Source organism: Parasteatoda tepidariorum, chromosome 6 (assembly GCF_982258835.1).
Source record: "Parasteatoda tepidariorum strain Cologne lab strain chromosome 6, Ptep-v5.0, whole genome shotgun sequence".
Lineage (NCBI taxonomy): Eukaryota > Metazoa > Arthropoda > Arachnida > Araneae > Theridiidae > Parasteatoda > Parasteatoda tepidariorum.
Genome location: NC_141760.1, coordinates 13,294,320 through 13,318,016, shown reverse-complemented (window position 1 = coordinate 13,318,016; position 23,697 = coordinate 13,294,320). Strand labels below are relative to the sequence as shown.

At 28.8% G+C, this 23,697-nt stretch overlaps 2 protein-coding genes across 4 annotated transcripts in view; one reads left to right on the top strand and one right to left on the bottom strand.

Moving 5' to 3' along the window:
• Nucleotides 1–613: 613 nt before the first annotated feature.
• Nucleotides 614–21,307, bottom strand: LOC107437736 (uncharacterized). Of its 2 annotated transcripts, none has more exons than XM_016049830.4 (5): nucleotides 20,970–21,307; nucleotides 17,345–17,651; nucleotides 14,802–14,992; nucleotides 7,840–8,132; nucleotides 614–5,046 (listed from the first exon to the last, which is right to left on the bottom strand). In XM_016049830.4, exons 2-5 carry the CDS (start codon nucleotides 17,633–17,635, stop codon nucleotides 2,645–2,647), a joined length of 3,177 nt encoding a protein of 1,058 aa, XP_015905316.3. In that variant the 5' UTR covers nucleotides 17,636–17,651; nucleotides 20,970–21,307; the 3' UTR covers nucleotides 614–2,644. The 2 variants fall into 2 exon arrangements, with proteins under 2 accessions (XP_015905316.3, XP_015905315.3); XM_016049829.4 differs by having other exon boundaries at nucleotides 1,272–5,046; nucleotides 20,903–21,131.
• Nucleotides 21,308–21,323: 16 nt separating this feature from the next.
• The window catches only part of LOC107437735 (ribose-phosphate pyrophosphokinase 2), a 28,736-nt gene continuing 26,362 nt past the window's right edge, over nucleotides 21,324–23,697 (top strand). The window contains exon 1 of one of the 2 annotated variants that reach the window (XM_016049828.4): nucleotides 21,324–21,609. In XM_016049828.4, coding sequence (XP_015905314.1) covers nucleotides 21,488–21,609 — 122 coding nt within the window. In that variant the 5' untranslated portion in view covers nucleotides 21,324–21,487. The remainder of the gene's footprint in view (nucleotides 21,610–23,697) is intronic. The other variant, XM_043049580.3, reaches the window with a different exon arrangement.

Sequence of the window (23,697 nt, the reverse complement as noted above, 5' to 3'; positions counted from 1 at the left end):
GGTAAAAATTAAAAAAAAAAAAAAAAGAGAAGAGAAAAGATTTCTACAGGGTGCGTAGCCAGATTTAAAAAAAAAAAAAAAAAAAAAAAAAAAAAGCATTTTAGTACTCTTAAACACCCAAAAATATTTTTAATTACTCTCCAATAAAAATCATAATTAGGATCTGTGCAATAATAAAAATTCTTTTCTATCGTTTAAAGTTCTTAATTTACAAATATAAAATCAATAAAATTTAGAAACATTGTCAAAAACTTTAAATAATCATGATAAAATAACTAGTTTCTGATAAATTTGGCAGAGAAAATTGTGAAAATTATGCATTTTTTGTAATTTAGAACGACAATTGATACGGCAAAAAAAAAAAAATCTTTTTAAAAACTAGAAAATTAAGCACTTTTTACTAACCCCGAATAAAAAAAGCACCTTTAAGAGCTTTTAAAAAACATAAATCAAAAATAAGCACTTCTTAAAAACGCTACGCACCCTGTTCTAAAAAAATATTTAAAAACCTCCCTCTTTACCTAACAATTGTAAAATGACTAATTGTACTTTTACTTCAGGTATTTCTGTTCTTAGAATTTTAATTTGGAAAGATAAAATTATTGAACAAGAATCAAAAAATAAATTAAATTTATTGAGTCAGATAGTAAACAACAAAATTATCACATAAAAATATATACTACAATATATTTATACAATAAAAAAAACCATGTGATAGTACAAATGATCATGATTTCTGTTATTCATAAATATCTTTTTCAGTTTAGCTTAAAATATAGTTTTGCTTAATCAATAAATTAGAATTTAAAAAAAAAAAAAAAACCTTTTTTTTATCCCCTTACAGCATAATCAAATATTATATACATTACTACCAAGAAATCCATTAAATTTTTCAACAAAATGTACAAACAAAATATAAGTGACTTTGATGTAAAATTTCGACATCTTTATTGCATAAAAACAAAGTAGAGATGAACTACTTGCAGGGCGCGAGATTAACACTACCTAATAATGGTTTATGTGCAGCTACCCCACTCTTTTAACAAAAAGTAATATTTTCAAAATTTGAAAATTGCTAGAATTTTTTAATTGCTTTTTGAATTAAACATCTAAACTATAATCTTAATCCCTAATTTGAAATATTATAAAAAAAAAACTTTTTTCAATCAAGAAATTTTTAACAGAATTGTAGTTAAAGCGTTAATTTTAAAACTAAAGGAGTTAATTTATATGTAGACAAAATAAAATAAAAAAATTACCACAGCCAAATATTTATTTCTATTGAGAAAAAAATTTAAATTTTAGAAATATTTACAGCTATGTTTTATAAATATTTATATCAAAATTTTTTAATTTAAATGGAACGAAACTTTTAGACCTGTTTAGAATAATGGATAAGTTTAGCTTATTTTCACAAAAGCAGTGAAATTGCTTTTGACTTAAATTTCTTTTAAATATTTGAGGTCCTTGAAAGCCTAAATATCTAGTCCATTTACCCTCCTTTAAAAAAGTTATGTAGATCTAATAAAAATAAAAACATCCTTCTGATACATACTATAATTCACAAAATGTCACACTCATATATATAGATAAAATAATTATTTCCAAATTATTTTTCAAAAATGAGTTTATTAAAAAAAAAATTAGACCCAACAATTTTAAAATATAAATAATCAAGAACTAAAACTTTATAATAGAATGATTTTTAAGGTTAAAATGCCAAACAACTTTTCTTCCATTGGAAGTGTATGCTTAAGATTCCTTAGGAATTACCAGATAAATGGAAAACACTCGTTGAATGCTAGGAAAAAATATAGGAGGAAGATAAAATAAGTTGCCTTTATGATTACCACTACATTTTCCAGTTGACAAAAAAAAAACTTACAATAAAACCTAATTTTATAAAAGAGTATTGTGCTTGCCAATATATTTTTCCTTCTCCTTTTATATACATAACATAATAAGTTAAAAACCTATTTAACGTAATTAGTTTGATGTACAGGGTGATAAAATGACTTTGTGGACGCATGATCCACAGGAGAGCATATCGTTTGAGTGAATGGAATAAAATTTTGTACATGGGTAATAAGATACATGCGCTTAAGAATAATGTTATAAATGATTACGCAGCTCTCACAGGTACAGTTACCATGATGAAATAGCTAAAGGCAACATCCATATTTTTCTGATGGAAGTGTAATCCATACAACAATAAAATTTAAATGGAGTTAGAATTAAAAATTTAATTAGAATTTAGAATTTAAAAGTAAGAAATTGTAATGATAGGTCTTTACCAAGTGTCGCCTTTTTTTTTTATGACCCCTATCAAGAGAGTGTGATAAAAACTTTTAAAAACAGAGAAGAAATTTGAACATGTTGAAAATTTGTAAAAGATAAAATGCTTTCTTTGCAATTTTTAAATCTGTTTTTAATAGTTTTTTTTAAAAATTTTCTTTACCACATTTTCTTTTTGTTAGTGTTTATGTATCTAAATATAAAAAAAACTGTTCTGAGAAGGTGCCACTGGGTTGGATATAAAAGTAAACAAATTGTGTGAGATGTAAAATGAAAAAATATTTTTGTTTATGCATTTCGGTATGCAAAGAATTTTAATGCTAAGTCTCTTTTTGATGAAAATTTAGGTTTAGTTATTTGATGCTTTCCGCCAAATAACAAGTGGTTTTTTGTCAGTTTTATACTTATAAAGTTTTACCAAGTCCTCTTTTGTTGATTTGCTTAATCCATTTTCTTCTTGTTCTTTAAGAGCCGTTTTAACAAGTTGTCTTCTGGAATATACAGAATTAAAATATTGTGGATATGACTCTTGATTAACTTCTCTATAACAGATTTGAAGTTTTTGAGGGCTTTTTTGTTTAGCATGACTAACAGAGCAATCACTATTGGCTCTGCAACTGTTTGTACCAGGCACTGCGGCAGTAACTGATACAGATGAATCTGGTACATTAGCAGCAATTGGCGAAGGTATTTCAGCAGCAAATGCTGCAGGAGTTTGTTGTTTTGAAGAAACTGAAACATGTGATTCAGCAAGCATTGGTACTTCAGTATCATCTGATACAGATGGCTCCGATACTTTAGCTGCATTTGACGCAAATGGAGTAGGTACTTCAGCATCAACTGATACAGATGGCTCTGATACTTCTGCATTTGATGCAAATGGAGTAGGTACTTCAGCATCAACTGATACAGGTGGCTCTGATACTTCTGCATTTGATGCAAATGGAGTGGGTACTTCAGCATCAACTGATACAGATGGCTCTGATACTTCTGCATTTGATGCAAATGGAGTAGGTACTTCAGCGTCAACTGATGCAGATGGTTCTGGTACATTAACTGCATTTGATGCAAATGGAACAGGTTCTTCATCAGAAACTGATACAGGTGGAAAAGGCATTTCAATAGAAACAGAAGTAGGAAATGTAGTTACTTCAGAAGCAAGTGATATGGGCATAGTACTTGTTTCAGGTATAATAGTTGAGTGTAAATTTAAAACAGGAGATAAGTCTTTATACATTTCCTTTTCCAACTGTTTCTGGATCACATCAAGGTGGAAAGTATCAATTTCTTTAGTAGAGTCTGAATGTACATCTTCATTATCTGAAATAGCACCTTTAGATTTAACATCGGGTACCAAAGAAGGATGTGTTAGGACAACATCACATGCCTGTGAGTCTGATGTTGGTATCATGAGTCTATTATTATTAGTTTCATTGACAGATAAAGTTTTTGGAGATATATTGGAATTTATACTCATTGCCATTTTGTTTTTCTCGTCAAAAAAGAACAGGGGAGAGTAGACATCTTTCTTATTCTGACTAGTAGTTTGATTAACTGAACATTGCTCCTTAGACGGTTCATTGTCTGCTGCTGTTACTTCATCTTTGTGTGTTGAAGGACCAATACCTTCATAATGTTTAAAGTAATAATTTACAAACGACTGCTTTAACCTATTTGTATTTACAATAAGCTGTTGTTCATACTCCATAAAAGATCTTCTAATTTCAATTGGAAGCAGACCAAAGAAAAGTGCATTTGTTGTTGTCTTATCTTCCAAAATGTCAAAGCATTTATTTTTTGGATTTAAATTATGTTCAGAATTATTAATTTGATCACAACTGGAAGATGCAGAAGACACATTTTGTTCAACAGAATTCATCTCACTATTGGAATTAATTTTAGAATCACCATTTTGTAATGGAATAATATTTTTCGCTTTTGTACTGTTGTTACTTGTAACGGGTATTTCTGCAGCTACTGGTAAGTGTGAAGCAATGACTTCAGCGGCACTTATTTGAGGTGAAGCAGACACTTCAGCTGGCAATTCGCCAGCATTAACTAATGCTCGTGGTGCAGGCACTTCAGCAACAATTGCTTTGGGAGGCGTACATTCTTCGACGCCAAAGATTTCAGACGTAACTGGTACATTAGCAGTGATTGCTATGGGAACAGAATGCAATTCTGTTGCAGTTATTACAGATGGAGTTGACGATGGTGTAGCGGGTAATTCAGAATTTAAAACTTGAGACAGATCTTTAACCACATTAGCGATCATTTTATCCTGTCTCCAAAACAATTCAGAGCTAGTAGGATCAACTACTTTTGCACGTAAATCATTGTCTGAGCACTCGATTTTAGTTTCAGCATTCTTTTTAGAATCAGAATTTTTATTTTCAGTTTTTTCGTGAACCAAAGATTTATTTGCCAATGCTTTTCCACTGCTTTTAGATTTATCAGACCTTCTAATAGTCGCTTTTGAGCTCTCTAATTTTGAAGTCCCCCTTTTAGAATCTGTATTTGATGTGCAAGATTTTCGAACAGATTTCTTGATATATCTTTCGTCAGTATTTTTTCTAGGCGATTTACCATTATATCCATATGATCTTTTATAATAGCTATAAGACGATTTTTCAACAGTTTTAGAACGGTCATAATAGTTGCGCCTGTATTTAGTAGATTGCCTATAGGGCGAGTCTCTTTTTCTTTTTCTTGAGTGGTTAATACTGTTGAGATCATCCCTACTTTTATGACCTAAAAAACAATATTATATTAGATAATACTAATATAGACATTGATCATAAATATAATTATTATCCAAAGATTTTTAAATGTTTTTAGCAAATTCCTAATTTTCTTTATTCATTTGGGCAAAGCAAAAAATTTTATCTTGGGATATATTGGTAATTAGATGCCACAATTCAATAAAATAATTTTAGTGTATGTTTGAATTGAAGTTTAAATTGAGTTTGAAATAAATCTTAAAACTTTTTAATAATAAAATTTGATTGACTAATGGCCAAATTCTAAGAGAAAAATTAATTGTAAACTTTATTTACTTGTTATTTATCAATTTTTATAAAAAAATAAATAAATAAATTAATAAAAATGACTAACTTGGCTTAAAAAAATTGAAATTTGATCAAAAAATTTAACTTATGTGAATTGAAAAAAAAAAAAAAAATTAAAAAAGAGCGAGTTAAAAGCAACAAATTTATTGTACATTAGTTGAATTAATATTAAAAAATTCCAGCCTTTAAAACATCAAAGCATCATTTACCCCTTCATTAGGACTGGGCGATGTAAGAAGTTTTATATCGTGATGCATCGTCTGTTAGACATCGCGATATAGCGATGTATTGCAATTTAGCATATGTTCAAAAATTATCTTTCAGAAGTCTTTAAATTTATCAAAAATAAATAAAAGGAATAAATCTCTTACAAAACAAAATATCTTAAGTAAAAACAAACCCAAGCTTATTTTTTTTAAAAAAAAGTTTAAAGTTTTTTATTTATTTGTTATTATTATAATTTTTTTTTAAAATTAAAATCGACTAAGGATTTATTTGTTTAAAAATGATACTGACTGTCTAACAAATTATGAAACAAACAAGTATTGAAAGAATTTTAAGAAAAATTAAAAAAAAAAAACAAACAAAAAACTTTTAAGTACTATTGCTAAATTAATTATTAAAGAGCATCAAAACATTGCTTAACCTTTTATTCAATTAAAAAAAATATTTGTTTTAACTAATAGCCAAATTTTTTTTATAATTAAAAACGACTGAAGATTTATTTGTTTAAAAATAATCAAATTCTATCAAATTATTATACCCACATGCATAAAATAAATTAAAAAAAAAACTAACTTTTTATAACAAAGTTAAATACAAAATATCCCTATTAAATTGTATAGCTTAAAATGAAAAACAATGGTTTAAAAAAAAAAACAATGACGAATCTTTTTTTATTCATATTTTTTTTCCATTAATTGATTGATTTCCGAACGAAAATTTAAGATAAGAGTGATTGCGCAACGATAGCCAAGTAACAGTAGATTTACTAAAAATAATTTATAAGAATCGTTAAATCCCGACATAGAAAAAAAAAGAAGAAAAAGTGACCGAAATAATGCACAATGAAACTATCGCTAAGCAACAAAAGTCTCAGTGAAAATAATTTACAAGAAACGTTAAATCCCGACGAAATAAAGTGCACAGCGATCACAGAATAACATAAGTCCAGCTGAAAATAATCTTCAAGTAAACTTCCTAAGACAAAAATTGCGCTTAAAGAAACTATGCATAGCGTTCTATTTCACCTCTGATCCTCGCACGAAACCCAGAGTTCTGATTCAATTCGATTTTCGTTATTCAACATAACGAAAGTAATATCGTCTTCGTAGCTAGACGCTATCAACAGCTCCACAGTTAGATAAAATCAAAATCGTCTCCATCAGCGCGGCGAAAATGTTAGCGTAGGCAAGGATTCGCACATGTTAAATCTTTAAACCGCGAGCGTTGTCTTACATGACGACAGCTTAAATCAGATTTCTGATGCATCTCCTAAAACGAGTCACTCTCGGTAGCTTAAATCACATTTCTGATACATCGGAAATGAAAGTCACTATCAGCGGCTTAAATCAGATTTCTGATGCATCGCCTAAAACGAAAGTCATTATATCGGCTTGCCGATATATGCATTAAATCCATATTTCACGATGCATCGATTTACAGCCCAGTCCTACTGTTCATAAAATTAAAATAATAAAGTTGGATTGACTAATAGATAATTCTAAGAGGCCAAGACAAATTAAAGTGAGTCAATCCACCCTGTGCATTGCACACATTCATCTCTCATTTATGAAAGTGATAAAAAGGTGTCCGGATAAAAGTTCTTTCATGTTATAATAGAGTGGGCTGAATATGCTTGTACAACATAATGGACGCTCCAAAAGATGAGCATCATGGTATGTTCAGGTTTTTGACAGCTGAAAGGCTGGCGTGAATGGCTAACATTGCATTTTATTGGCCACTGTCTGAAACCCATCATGCACCCACCATACAGTCCTGACCTATCTCCTCTTGCGGCTTCCCATTTTTCTCGCAATTGAAAAGATGACGACTTGAAGGAGTCTGTTAGACATTTTGAAGTAGTAACCTAAGGAGTTTTATGTGAAGGAATCACACGACTCGTTAAGTCATTTTCTTTCACACAAAATTTTGTAATCTATGAATATATAGAAGATTTCAAACATTACTTTTTCGTAAAAATAAAAAATTTAAAAAGTGAAAACACAAAAATATTTACACTTCAAGCTTTTGGTAAAAAAGGAATACAGAAATTTTAAAACCCTGACTCCTGAGGACATGTAGTTTCCAAAATCTAGTGGTATCACTGACTTATAAAAATATAGCTGACTATAGATAATAACAGCAAAAGTTGCCATCAGAGAAAAGGATTTAATTAAACTTTTTTTAATAAAAAAAAAACAATTAGTAACAAGAGCAAAACATTTTCCAAACTATAGATTAAAAAAGAACTTACTAGACTGATGAGAACTTAATTTTTCCTCTTTTGATTTAGTTATTCTGCTTTCTACAGCCTTGTTGCACATTTTATTGTTTCTGTCATCATCACTTAGTTTAACTTCATGCCTATCTGTATGATTATTCACTCGTCTTGAGGATGAAGAGGTGAGTTTGAGTACTTTGTTTTCTACAGCTTCATTGCAAGCAGCATTATTTCTTGCATCACCATTCAGTTTATCATGAAGCATGTTGGCATAATTATTCTCCTGCTTTGAGTTTATTTTATTTCTACGCCTAAGTGAACTTAATCTGTAACAAGAATAGAAATTGAATTTATTATTATATTATAAATATTTTTTTTCCATTTTAAGAGCAGCTAAAATTTTAAAATTACAAATTTTTTAATCCAAGTAGTTTCGACCATTGCAAGAAAGGTGAAATATGCAACAGAGGTGAAAAAATAGTGATAATAAAAATAACAGGAAATAAACAATGACTGAAGAAATTAGTTATAAATAATATACGAACAATACGAGAATATATGGTAACAAAAAACTAAGTCTATTATGTATCTCTTATTATCTATCTATTATCAAATGAATTATATCTATTAAGTATTATCAAATATGACAAAAAACTATGTTCTTCCGAAACCTTTTTTCCCACTTAGATAGTTTGAAACTGTAACTAAGGTTGAAAAAGAATTATTTAAAGGGCACAAATATGTTACCAAAATTTTTATTGAGGGTTCTAGTTTTATAATTTTTAAAGAATTTATAAGAGTTTTAAAGAGAAAACTTTCATTCAATAATCAACTACAATTATTTTATTTTTAAAAAATTAAACTATAAAACACTATGGAAATCAAATATTTTCTGCAAAACAACTACTAAATTATGAAGTTAAAACAAAGTATACCTTACTAATCAAAAATTTGTCTTCAGATTATAAATTAAACAAAACTAGGTGTCTTACTCGCTAATTCTCAGAAATATTGCTAAATGAAATACTCCAAAGTTTAGTGTTTAAACATTGCATAAGTCAATTGCAAGCATAAAACATATTAAGATTCGAAACACACTGCTTCTTAGTACAATTATAAATGACAAACAATTCTATTTGGTGATTTGAGCTTCCTTTGCTCGTTTATTGCATACTTGTGAGTTTTAATTTAGCTTTGCAAGGTCAAAGACATACTCAATGATTATTAGTCCTATCATCACTTATGGCGCAATCGTCTGTTGGTCAAGGACTAGATTGAGCTCCACAAGATCTAATCTTAACAGACTACAAAGAATGGTCTGTGTAGCCCTGTCAGGCTGTCTCAGGACCACTCCTACAGCTGCTCTAGAGAGCTTACTTGGGCTTCTTCCATTGAACTTACGCATTGAAGTTGAAGCTCAGACAGGCGTAAAGCGTCTTATGTACCTTGGCCTATGGAAAGAGCATTCCAAACACTTGTCATGGGGACATCTTGTTTCACAAGTGATGGATTTATCCTCTTTTATTATGCCTAGTGACTATATGTCACTAAGATATGCTTTTCACAAGCCCTTCAAGATCCATTTTCCTACTAGAGATGAATGGTTTAATTCTCCTCGGTGGTTTAAAGGCAAATGCCTGATATGGTACACTGATGGTTCAAAGAATGGTGCCAAATCAGGAGCAGGAATTTATTGCTCCAATGATGGTACCAAACTTCACTATCCCCTGGGAAATTATGCCACCGTTTTTCAGGCTGAGGTCTATGCCATTATCTTGTGCTGCAAGTTATACCTAGACAAAGGATATCAAAATACGACTATCCGCATCTGTTCTGACAGTCAGGCTGCTCTCCTATCACTGTCAAGGTGTAAATTCACCTTTGTTAGTGTGGGAATGCTTCTCGGTCCTCTGTGACCTGTCCGCTCATAACAAGGTATCCCTGCATTGGGTACCAGGACATATGGGAATTGGTGGAAATGAGCTAGCTGATGAAGCAGCATGGGCTGGCTCTAATGCAATTTTCTGGGGCCCTGAACCTGCGCTGGGAATTTCTCCCTCCTCATTTAGGGCAACCATATTCAAGCCCTACGGCAAGATCGCCCATGAGCAGTGGCGCGCTGCTGACGGTCAGAGACAAGCTAAGGAGCTGAATTGAGACTGTCCTAGTGTACGTCAAAAGGAGCTCTTAAAGCTTAATAGAAACAGTATAAGGAAGATCATAGGTCTTCTTACTGGTCACTGTATCCTAAGGAGACACCTAAACATTACGGGAATAGAATCCTATTCTCTTTGTCGGGGATGTCATCTAGAAGAAGAGACATCACGACACATACTCTGCGATTGTGATGTCTATTCTGCTCAAAGATTTGAGCATTTAGGGCAGCATATTGTCAGTGCCTGGGAACTGCAAGATGTTCCTGTAAGGTGCTTGCTGAATTTTATTTCAGCCATAGGGCTTTCATGCTAATCATGATTTTAGGGTTTGGGTACAATAGACCTCTGGTCGATGTGCCCTGCTTGTCAGAGCTGCCCAACCTCTAAGTCTAAGGTCAAAGACAAGGAGGGGAGTTCAGCTGTAATACATATAAAATGTTTTTTTTTTTTTTTTTAAATATACAAAGCATTTTAACATGAGGTTGGTTATTTATTTTTATAGTTTTAAATTTATTGTTCTGCTAATCAGTTTTAAATTACATTGACACTTAGAATATTATGTATTACAGCATTTTTAAAATGTTATAAAAAAATCTTAAAATCGTTCAATTTTGTTTTGTTCTTAATTCAAATAAAGAATAAACTTGAAGGCTAATAATTTTTTCCCCTTGATCTATAAAAAGTATGGAATATAGGTTTTTCTTTCTTTCTTTTTTCTTCAAAAAAAAAAAAAAAAAAAACCCTGTTATTAATATTTTACCATTATTTTGTTTAAAAAAAATCTTTAAAATCACCTTTGATTTTAACATTGGAAGTTATGTTTTTGAATCTCCAAGTACATACAATGTTATAATTCAAACATGATAAAGAAAAAGTTTATAGACCAGACGGCCCTATTCATAGTGATTTTTTTTGTTGTAATAATCGGTTCTATACATAAGTTATTCTATACATAAATATTTAACAGACTGCACTTAAAGTTAAACAAATTTTAATTTTTTACATCAAAAGCTTAAGAAGAAAATTTTTAAGGATAAATTTAGTTTAGGATTTGCTTACTTAAACCTGTTTTTGCAGAGTATTTAAATCAAATGAAGATTTTAATCAAATGTCAAATGAAGATTTTATTTTAAAATCAAAATAATGAACCCTAATTGTGTGCAATATCAAAAAATAAATAAATAATAATAAAATTCAATAAATAAAACATTTGCTTGGTGACAATATATTTAACTTACAGGATTCCCACTCAATTTTCAAAAAAAAAAATAAATAAAAAATAAAAAATCAAGGACCCACTCAGTAATAGTTAGTATGCTGAAATACAAATGAAATAGATTTTACTACATTGAAGCATATATTAAGTGTATAAATTTTACTTTGTTCAATATTTGCGGCAATTTCATATAATATGTAGCCTACAGCTACCAAAGCAAATGGTTTGATCGTTACGTTGTGGTTTAATCAGTTTGAAGATTAACAAAAAAATTCATGTGTAATTCATTCATTCCTAAATCATGTGTAACCAAACATACATAAATCAAATTACAAGTCCTAAATCATGATGAGTGATACATAAACCAATTTAATGCAAAACGCGTTGTGCGACTCTTTGATTACTTTAAAGCAAAACATAAAGTGTGATTTGCTTATGATTTTTATGTAAAAATGATGTGTAATCTGGTAATCATTGCAATGTAGAATGCGATTTGTGATTCACTAAGTAACTTAAAAAAATCATCGCTATGTGTGACTCCTAAACTACTTTGATGAGAATCACAAATAGTAATTCTCAAATCCTTCTTATGCTAGTTAAGATGCTCAGTTCTTAAATCCTTCTAACATGAATCCCAATGCGTGATTTGTAAATCACTTAAATGAGAATTGCGGTGGTGCATGATTTAGAAAACACTTAAATGCACATCATTTTGTGTGATTCAAGAAGCATTTTAATGCCAACCCCGATAAGTGGCTTACAAACGATTTTAATGAGACACGTTATTCGTAAATTACTTTCATGTGAATCACGATATTTGATTCATAATTAACAGAATCTGATCTTCATAATTAACAGAACTAAATTTTACCTAATGGTGTTAAAAATTAAATGTAAAAAATCTGAACACAAATGATAAAAAAATTAAATAAAGTTAATGCAAAGATTGCATTAAAAATTCAAAGAAACACTGCATCTCAAGCGGTAGATAAAACTATGGATGAAAACCAAAATCATTTGCTAGAGATTCCTACTGTCTAAGAATCAATGTGAACGATACTCTAGCGAGAAAAGTGCAGGAGAGACAAATTGTGTCACCTTTAAGAATTTACTCATTGGAGCTTTTCGAAAATTGTGTTAGTGCAAATTTCTTTACTATATTATACTTGATAGCATCATAAATTACATACATTAGAAATTACCAGATTTTTAGCATTGGAAAATAAAATAAATATCAGAATTATGGCAAGCAATTTCCATTCTCCAGGAATTGGAGTAAAACTTTAATTTTCACACATAAGCAAATCAAATAAAAACTTTCGAAAACTGCACATTTCAAAATTAGGGCACACATGGTTAGAACAAGGCTATTACATGTGGTAAGAACTAGACATGGTTTACTAGGCATGGTTTTGTTCTATATTTTCTTTTCACTATTGGTTTCCCCACATCACAATTGTATTTTTTAATCCAATTACAGCAGAGGGGTAAATAAGGATAAAAGTCTTTTTCTCAATTTAGAGACTCCCACTTAGCTGACTTTGAACTATTCTTACAATGAAAAAAAAACGGCAAAAGGAAGGGGAGAGATCAAAATTTCTGTCAGTTCGCTTGAAGTTTCTTTTTTTTTTTTTTTCCCTTCCTTTTTTTGTAGGAAATATTAGTATCACTACTTTGAAAACTACTCTAGAGAAATATAAAAAACTTTTCAAGGACCTTAGGATGGAATTCAAGAACTTTTCAGGGCACTGATTTTTTGCAACAAAATTCAAGGACTTTCAATATTTTTCAAGCACCGTGGGAGCCCTGATTTACTATATTTATATTGAAACAGGATTGGAGGAAAATGGCAGTTTTTGTTTCTAACAATTGAAAAATAACATGTTCAAAACTCTTTGCCAAATTCCCAATATCCACAGTTAAAAACAGAGTATATACTTTGTGACAGTTTACAAAACATTTGTCCACTATGAAGATTCAATTAAGTCGTATTTTTTGGCCAGGTTAAAATAATTATTTATTGAGTTTTTTTGACGCAATAAATACAATCAATATATGGTAACAGTCAAGACAAAAATGGACGCTATAGCATGAAATTGCTTTATCGTGATTGCAGAAAATTATAGGATAGATTTACTCATAATTCATAGACTCATTTTGACAAAAACATTGTTTTTCTGTTCATTTCCTCCATAACACTCAATTTTTGTTAAAAGTAAATAATGCTTTTCTGTTTACAAACAGCTATTGTTTGCTAAATAACATACCAATTAAGTCATTAGATTTTGGTAACCAGGAGTACTCAGCTTTAAAACTCAAAAGACTTCCATATTTCTAGGTAGTACCTTTTTATAAAAAGTGTATACTTATTTAAAAGATGAATTATTTAGCACTTTATCCATCTATTAATATTCACATTCATAATGATCCTATCAATTGATTAAACAAAGAATTTTAAAACAAGGAGAGTTACATTGAAACAATTTAGGCTTTTGATTAGGACTGAATAATCAAAATGATTTTTACTAAGCTTTGTTACAATTTTGCCTGCAAAAATCTGCTATAAGTTCCTTTACAATTTGTATACATAACAAAAATGATATAGAGAATCATGACTTATACGAAAAGGAAGAGAAAATGAACGTTTAACCACATATTATTGAAATTTTTTCTAAAGCTAATAGTAATTTTTCTGCAGGACACAAAAATTCAAAACAATGTAACATCAAAATCTGCTAAAACATCATTTAAAAATAAAAAAAATAAAAACTAGGAATATAAATAAATTAGGGTAGGTTGGAGGTTAGGTTATATCTATCCAGTTTTTTTTTTTTAAAATAATAATAATAATTGTGTCATAAGAAATTCAAATTTCTCAAAAAACTATTTATCATTAATAAAAAAAAATCATATTAAATGGATTAAATTGAAAGCAATCGTAAAGACATTCCTTTAACAAATTGGTGATTTATAAAGAATTATTACAAATCAATATCATTAACCTGTATTTAGAACTTCTGAAGATTTAAAAATATTATCTGAAATCAACCTAAATTATTTTTTAAAAGTCTTGAAATGTTTATAAGTAAGCATGACATGTGATTTAAAAAAATTAATTGATTTTTAATTTGAACGTTAGTCAAGAGAAAATCTTTCACAAAAAATGTAAAAGTTAGCAGGCAGGCTCTCATAATTATTGAATTACAGTTAATTACTACAAATTACACTTTTTAAGTTATAGTATATTTTTCTCCAAGATAAACTTTTCCTGATTGAAGTATTTTTTTAAAATTCTCCATATAAAGTACATTTTTTAAGATGAAACACATTAAAATTAGAATTATATATAATCAAGTATTTTCTGAATTCCTATACAAATGAATGAAATAAATATTTTATGTCCTTTTAAAAGACTGAAATTAGCTCCAGACCTGAAAAACTTATTATTTAGCTCTGCCACACTCATAGAAAAAAGCTAAATTGTCAGGTGAAACATATTTAATAGTTATGGATATCAATGACTCGATAACATAAATATTTTCATAATTCCCTTTGATGAAATTTTGAAGGGAGAAAAAATATAAATAACAAATGATTTAAATTAAAAAAAAAAAAAATCATACTCTTCATTTATTTCCAGCATCATCTTGTCCTTTTGTTCAGATTCAGCTTTTGCAGTCTTATATAAGGAACATATATTTTTCTTCATTAAAGCATTTTCTTTCATTAAATTCTCTATGCAAGCTTCATTTTCACATCTAATCTTTTTTAATTGTTCAACCTCTACCAGAAGTTCTTCATATTTGATTGTGCGCTAAAAATAAAAACCAATCTATGCATAAGAAATATAAGGCTTGAAGAATAAAAAATGCTTGAATTATACGTAACTAGCAATTTTTAGGCACTTTGAGTAAAATTTTATTTTTATACTTAAAGTTGTAATAAAATATATGCTTTGCATCAGGGCTCGAAAAAACTCAGAAATTTTACCCATCCCCGAGGACGGCTTGTCCAACAATGCACCCGTCCTCCGTTGACACTAACCCGTCGCTTTTAAATAAATAAAAATATAATTTTCTCCTATTTATTACAAACATTTATATAAATTTAACAATGAATTAGTCGTTACTAGGATTACATTATACAGTAATAAAAGAAATACTAGGTTACTAATAGTAACCTAGTATTTCTTTTATGAAATAATTTAAACGACAAGGGCCAAGTTATCTGGAATGTCAAGTTATCCGAGGGTACTGCGTTTTTTAAAGGAATAAATATGACGTTTGCCAGTTCCACAATCAAGGCAAGTACGTATTGTGTTTTTTTTGTAAGTTTATTGCTGCAAAGCCCCTTTCAACCGCTGCAGTATTCCCAGACAGAGAAAACATCAATATATGTGCAGTATGTTGCTGTATTGTGGGTCATTTTGCTGCCTTGTAACTTACAAGACTCTTGTAAGATAACAAAATTTGAAAATGTATTACGAACATTAACGGGAAAAAGGCCGTCCGCGCGGACGTCGGATTCGAGAAATTCGTTGTCCGCGGAGAATTTTTTACCGTCGAGGACGGGCGGTTTTTCGAGCCCTGCTTTGCATTTATTCTTGGGATTTATAAAATTAATTTAAAATGATTTTAATCACCACTGCATATAAATTAATGAAATAATAAAAGCATGATAATCATAGGATTTTGTATTTAAGCTTTTACAAAATTTGCTTCAAGGTATGACTGAAATGCCACTTTAATTTTATTAATACTCGGGGAAAGAGATTTTCAAAAAAACATAGACTTGTTTACACGTCTGTCAGGTATACATGTTGACAGACATGTATACATTAAAAATATATTAAAATTTAAAAAGTAAAACAAAAAGAAATTCAGAAAAACAATAGAACAAAAAAATTTGAAAAACATAATTTTTCAAATAAAAGGGAATGGGTGGTAAAAGGGAAAAATTAATTCTGCTTTTAAGTCAAATAAAAAAAATTTAAATAATGCCCATCATATATTACAAACGTATATTAGTGAACTGTCTATTAAATTTTAATTATAAGTTATAATTTGGTTCAGTAACTTTTTAATGAAATTATTTAAAAACTGCTTTTAAATAATTTTGAAATGAAAATACAATGAGTATTGAAGCTTAACATTTTTGTCAGAAGTAAATTATTATATGGACTCATATTCATCATTCTTAACAAATCTGAGATTGTTGAATTATTTATTTCAATTATTTTTTAAATCACATGATAATGAGGTTAATTATATACTTTGAAATGATATATCAGAATCACATAAGAATTTTTACTTCACTTGTTAAATGCTAAAATAGTGAAAACTTCTATACATACTTTTTAAAAATCTTTCCACTAAAACTTTTAATAACGAATTCAATAAAATAAGACTACACTAAAAAGTTTAACAAATTTTATGCAGTTAATGGGTGGTACCTTAGGTACAAAATTTCAAGTATAAAATTTCTAATAAATAGTAATTAAAATAGCAAATAATTAATAATAAAGGGAGTTTTTTCTGGGACATTTACCTTTCAATACATGTTAAATTAAATTGTATATGAAAATTAGCTGATTTAATTGCTTACTTTATTAAAATATTCAAAATATGCATCTATTTAAAACAGACACACCGGGTCGTTAAAGTGAGAAAATTTTGTTGTTGTTGTTGTAAAACAGAATAGTTGCAATATAGCTGGATATTTTAATGCTATAACTAACTCAAAGGCAATGTTAATGTATATATCCATAACTTTAATTTTTTTAATAAAGGTAACAAAACAAATTTACCAACTGCTTTTGAGTTTTTATAGCAATTACTATTAAAAACATTTGTTACCTTTAAATTTTTTCTAACTTGAATTTTAATTGAATATTTAACTCTTTTATAGTGAAAAGACACACATATGACCCATATTACCTTAATTTCACATCAAATGTAATAAAGTCAGAATAATTCTAGAAGCCGATTTTTTATGGCTGCTAGAATTTCAAAACTTGTCTATTGCTGTACATAAACGCTGTGTTTAAGGTTTTTGACACACCGCTTTCAATGCAATTGCTTCTTTCGTAGATAAAATTGCTAAAATTAACAAACATCAAAAACTCAGCACCTTCGTTTAGATTATAGGGTGGATTTTATTGAATTACCTTTATTTTTTCTTCTCTCTCAGCGACTGAAGCTGCTATCAGCTCATCGTATAAAGCCGTTTGAGTCTTCCAAACTTCCGTCTCCAGCATGGCTCGATTAGACACGATGTTGAAAACATCGTCCACGTTTTCTTGCTTCTTTTCAAAAATTTTCCCAAGGAACGAACCAGTTGTGTCTGCATTATCCATCCATACATTGTCAGGGAAATTGGTGTCACTAGAATCATCATCTGGATTAGTTACAGATCTGGAAGTCATAGGATCGATTTCGTTGGAAGGCTTCGATGTCATGTCCCCATAATCGGGTCTATAAAAAAAAAAAAAAAAATATTAAAGATCTGAATTCCATCAAATGCTCCACAACAACTGCTTTTAATCACTGCAAATTTTCAGCAAGTTCCATCAAAAATAACTTTTACCAGTTTCACAATCATGTATTATTTTGAAGAAAAGAAATTGCAACAGTATAATCATACTTAAAAAAATAAAATCTCTAAAGTTAAATTATTACTATTACTTTAAACAAGTTTCATTATGAAAACAATAAATTAGAGGTCAGATAAAAAAATGACACAAAGACCTATTTCGCTTTGCTTTAGGGGGCACAAACTGCAACCCGCGAAAGCTTCTGCACACAAAAAAATTATTTTTTTCCAAAAATTAAAAAAAAAAAAACAATTAGAATTTTAAATCGCATTTTTTATCACTTTCTGATGCACTTAAATTTCACAAATTCTACAGTAAATTAATGTTTTTTCCTGATTGCTTTTTTCCGCAGTTATTGTATGGAATTCCACATGGTTTAAAGAAATCAAATATTTTTATTCCGATATAGGAATTTAAAAAATCATTTCTTGACATTTCTTATTTTCTACCGATTTCATTATAATTCCAAGTGAGGTTTTGATTGGTTTTTCGCAGTTATAACTATTTATCGCCATACTTATAAAATTCCTGTAGGTTTAATACGATATTCTGACTCGTGAGTTATCAATCGGGTATTTGATTAATCACTTTTTGACACGATTTATTTATGTTGATTTCATCATAAAATCCTTAATTATTATTCGGCCGTTATAATTGTATTTTTACAAAGTTTTAAAAATCTTGAAATTTTTAATACGATAATATTATGAATTTTGAAGTTGAATCACACATTTAAATAATCATTTTTTAATAAGCTTTTCTTATGTCAATTTTATAGTAAATCTGAAAAAAAAATTTAAAATATTTCAATGCTTTTCTAAGTTTATTTCTGAAATCCCGTATTTTTGTGATGATATTGTCACATAATGTTACCGAGTTCTTGAGGAAAGATTTTTCCTTTGGGAAGTAAAAAAACTTGGTTTACTTTTCTGTAGAAGTTTTCAAAAGATTTTATGTCTTCTTCAGAATTATATTCAAAAGATTCCTTTCATGCACATCAGAGCGGAAAAAAATGCTTGTGATTTTTCTATTCTCATTTGAGAATGAAAAATAAAGAATAATGAAGTAAAATATTTGGTTTTCTTTTGTGCAGAAATTTTTGTTTTAATTTTTTACACATAGTTTTTTAAATCCTAAATTTTTAATACGATATTATTTATTACAACATCTGAATCTGGAAATCCCTTTTTAAATAGTTCGATTTGAGTGATTTCGTCTTCAATCTTTTTTTTAACGGTAATTACTGCTACAAATTTCACTATTTCTTATTTGATGATGATTTACAAAATGCGAAAAAGGAAATAATTAGTGTGGTTTCACCCTAAAAAATGCGAGAATATCGCCCATAATATGAGAATTAAAAATATTACATATTCAATAAGAAATTTTTTGTTGTTGTTTCATTCGAAAAGTTTCTTTATTTGAAGTTGTCGCTTCTATTACTTTAAATTAGTAATATGTATATCTGATATTATTAAAAGCAGAAAGATATTAGTACTAGAGAGGTAATGTTGTAGGAAGCCTGAAAAAATTATACTACAGGTCAGGTGAAAGAAAGAATATGGATGAGTAACCCACTCTTCTTGTTTAACTTGACGTTAAAAAATTACTAAATAGAGGCTAATTTTATCTTTCTTAGGATCAAAATTTTGCATTAACTTGTGGATATTCAACGCACTTTGTTGAGCAGAACCAATATTTCAATTTAAAGGGACACTTTGTTGGGCATTAAGTCTTAATCGCTCTAGATCAAATTGACGTTCCTGTTTTTGCCAATCTTGTTTCTTCTTGACTTTGCTTGTTCTTGATGTTTTTTCTTTCTCTTTCTTTCTGATACGATTTTCTTTAATTAATTTTAAGATTTCTTTAACTAGATCCACTTTGAAATTTTCAGAGTTTTTAATTAAACTTATGAACTCACATATCAACTTTGTCAATGGCAGTTTCTCCCAACTCCTCACATAATTCATCTAAATCACTTTTTCACTCGCCCCAAGAAAGCCATAATTAATAAAACGTGTTACATAATTCCTTTAGTTATGTAAGTTCATACCCACGCTGCCACAATTAAAATACATATTAGCTGTAACGAAATAAGCTGTACTAAACGGACAGTTTTTATAAAAAAAAAAACATTTAACTGACAAACTTAACAAATCAACAAACTTAAATAAATTGAAATAACCATAACGGATTAGTATAAACCTTAAATACAAAAAAAAAAAAAACTATTCTCAACTAAAACCAACTCGTTTTAACAACAATTCATGGTGCGTAGCCGAATTATTCAATAAAAAATAAGCACCTTTTAAGCACTCAAAAAATATTTTTAAGCACTTAAAAATAAATTATAATTAAGCAGGGTTGTTTCACCGTCGTGCTAAAAAAAATAAAAATAAATTTTGCATTGTTTTTGACCATTGTCAAAAATCATAAAATTTTGAATCATGTAAAATTAATGTTGCTTTCATACGCTACGGACTGACAATACGCCGAAATAGATTGAGGTAGAATTAATTATAATGAATAGAACAATGTGAACTGTGTCGTTTTGCACAATTCGAAGCAACAATCAACATAGTACAGGAAAAATCTCATTTTGAAAAAGGAAAAATTAAGTACTTTTCAAAAACACCCAATGCATAAAGCAAGCACCTTTAAGGGCTTTTAAAAAATGAAAATAAGCACTTTTTAAAAACGCTACGCACCCTGCAATTATCTCAGACTCTGTATTTTTTTCTTGATCTCGTTGTATTGTTTTTCAATTCATGCTTGCGTTAACTAGATATTTTTAAGTCTCTATACGTCCTTAGATAGTCATTTAATTTATAAATAGGGTAGTTAAGAAAAATATACTATCCAATTAAAGTAAATTAAAGCTAAGATTTGGAGTATTTTAAAGTAGATCACGACATGAAAATATTCCCACTGTAAAGGAAAAACTCATAACCAATTCCGAGCAGGCCTTAATACCAAGTACAAGAATTCATCAGTTTCACTTGGTGGAACTGATGAATTCTTATGTAAATATTCCCTTTTTCTGCCCATATCAATACTGATCGTATAAATTTGGAAATTAATAGATTCAATATAGATATGCATAGCAATAAATTTATCTTATTCATGACAAACCTGTCAACTTCTAGATGAAATTAGTGATTATCTATTGTTTTATAGTTCATGTGAAAGAAGTGTCTACCTGAACTAAAAAATTAGCAGTTCAATGTTAAAGCTTTAACAAAAAATTATGTGGTTTACTAATTCTCCTATTATTTTATAAATTTTAAACCATAATTCAGATTTTTAAAGTATTTCGCGCACAAATTCGACTTTTTGAGAAATCAAAACATGAAGTTGAGCTGTATCATTGCATCTAACTCCTCTGAAAGAAAAAAATAAAAAAAAGCTCAGTAATTCATTCAGTTGATCATTACTCATAAAATCTCAATGATCATAATAATTTCTGTTATTATTTTTAAAAGTAGTTTCAGCAACATTTTTGAAATAGTATTTTAAGAGAAAAAAATTCTAATTTTTATCCTCGAGTTGAGATGTGTTTCCAAAAGTGTAAACAAACATTCATATCAGTTTCTCCGGACTGGTGGATAGATGAAGTCTGAAGATAAAAAATTAGATAGTGGATCTTAGCAACATACCTCAGATTATCCTGACCTTGTGTACCGGGCGATTCGAAAAAAGTTTCATTCCAAAATTAAAATGCCGAACATTAAAATTTTTAGCGGTTCGTCTCATGTGGACCTTGCTCAAAAAGTTGTCGACCGATTAGGAATTGATCTTGGTAAAGTTGTTTTGAAGAAATTTAGTAACCAAGAAACCAGGTAAATAGACAACTTATTTTAGAGTATCTAATGACAAATTATTCAAATATTAATTTTTTCAGAAAAGCATTTTTTCTATGTCTAAAATGCAACAGTCAATTAATTATAACGCATTTTATTGCTGACACATTACTTTTTTCTAATTTTGTATCAATATTTTCCTAATATAATATGTGACGCATAGGAAAATTTTCTGAAATCTTATATATTTGGGAAGTAATATTATCGTTAAATTTTTAGTGCGTCTTTTTTTCAAAACTGCGTAGATAAATTAGTTGATTTCAACCTATGCAGTTGTGAGTAATAATATATTTTTACGCTTAATTTAAAAATAAAAAGTGTTAAAATATCTCAGCATTCATTTTAAGTCTTATATAAGTTAAGTAAATTAACAAATATAAGATTTCACAACTTAATTAAAAGCCAATTAACTATGCTTCTGTGTAATTTTTCTCATATAATAAATTTGTAATATTTTTCTTAAATAAGCAATCTGTATTCTTGTTTTATTAAAAAGTTTTAACTTCTTTTAAAAAATATTTCCTAATGAAGTTATAAAGGAAAAGATAAGTTGAGAACATTCAGATTTTTTTTTTGTGCTGTTCTATTGCAGAGGGTCCTGAAAAATTGCAGTTATAATTTATAATCTTGAATTATTAATTTATTGAAGAGGCTTACAACATTGATGAAAAAATCTATTTTTTATGCATAGTTAAAGCATGCCAGCAGGCTCTGCAGATAGTTTTTAACTTCAGATTCTTTCTAAAAAATTAAATAAAAAAAAATAGTGCATGAAGAAAAAATTATGTAAAGAAAAAAAAAAAGAATTTTTTTAAAACTTTGATATTGAAAAAATTCCTGAACATTAAAATGGGAACAAAATCAATGAAGTAGTTTCTGAAAAACTTTTCTTTTTAATTTTTATATCCTAAAAAGCATATATTATAGAATTTATGATTTAGTATTTTATTCTTGAACCACTGACGGTTCTGCACGTAATAAGCCGCATTTTAGCCTGCAGTCTTCTCTGCATAGCAAAACCGGTTTTCCCATGTTAATGGATAGGGGAACTATGTGTAGGTGAGAAACATTCTCCCAATTTTGCCCATTTCCTTAACCGCCAGTGGGTTAAATAAAGAAGTAACATTTTGAATTTTTCTAACTATTTGTTTAAATTTTAGTCTGTGGACATTAATTACTGTGCTTTACATGATGCATTTGAAACCATGAAGATTGTCTCTATGTATACAAACTTTTGATCAAAGTTATTTAGGTCAAAAGTCATTAAAAGTACTGTTTATTTGAAAATTGACTTTTTTCTTTGACCTCAGAAAAAGCCTTTACCTTTTTTGAAAGCCTCTAGAGAAATAAAACCATGCCATGTCCGGGACTAGAAAAAAGAACCCTATATAAATTCTGTCTTAATGATCAGATTTTCATGAATTAATTATAAATCCTAATGTTTCAACAGGGTAATCTTAAATATGTTGATTAACATGATATTTTAAGTTGTAAAATTAGATGCAAAATCTCTGAATAAATTGACCTTTTTTCGACTGATTTGGATATCTTATATATGGAATTATCTTTCAGTGATCAAAAAAAAATTTCTGCAAAGATATTTTAATTTGCTCAAAAATTTACTCTATATATGGCAAAATGAGCTAATAGGGAAGTTAATCATAAGGAGCCTGAACTTTCAATGACTCTCTTCTGAGAGACTATTGAAACCATATTTTCCAGATTGCAGCATCTCACATGTTTTAACGGTCAAAAATCCAAATTTGTCAAAAATGAGGTACTTTTATTCAGCAAAAATGCCTTTTCGTGTCTGATTTTGCATCTTAAAATATTGTTTGTACTTATTTAGTTTGTTAATTTGAGGTCACTCCTTTGAATTATTAACACTTGCCAATTTTTCCTGAAAATCCAACCATTAAATCACAAGCTACTCTGTAAAAAAAAAATAATAATAATTAAACTATCTTTAATAACAATCTAAGTATGTCATTAAAGATAGAGAATATCTAATAGTATAATGTGTTTATAAATTGAGAAAGTGCTTGCAGAGTTGTAATTTAATAGCCA

Coding starts and splice junctions, on each gene's coding strand:
- LOC107437736 (XM_016049830.4), bottom strand. CDS start 17,635: ATGACATCGAAGCCTTCCAACGAAATCGATCCTATGACTTCCAGATCT. Junction 14,993..17,344: donor AGAGAGAAGAAAAAATAAAG/GTAATTCAATAA, acceptor TTTTATTTTTAG/CGCACAATCAAATATGAAGA. Junction 5,047..7,839: donor ATTAAGTTCTCATCAGTCTA/GTAAGTTCTTTT, acceptor ATTGTTTTTTAG/GTCATAAAAGTAGGGATGAT.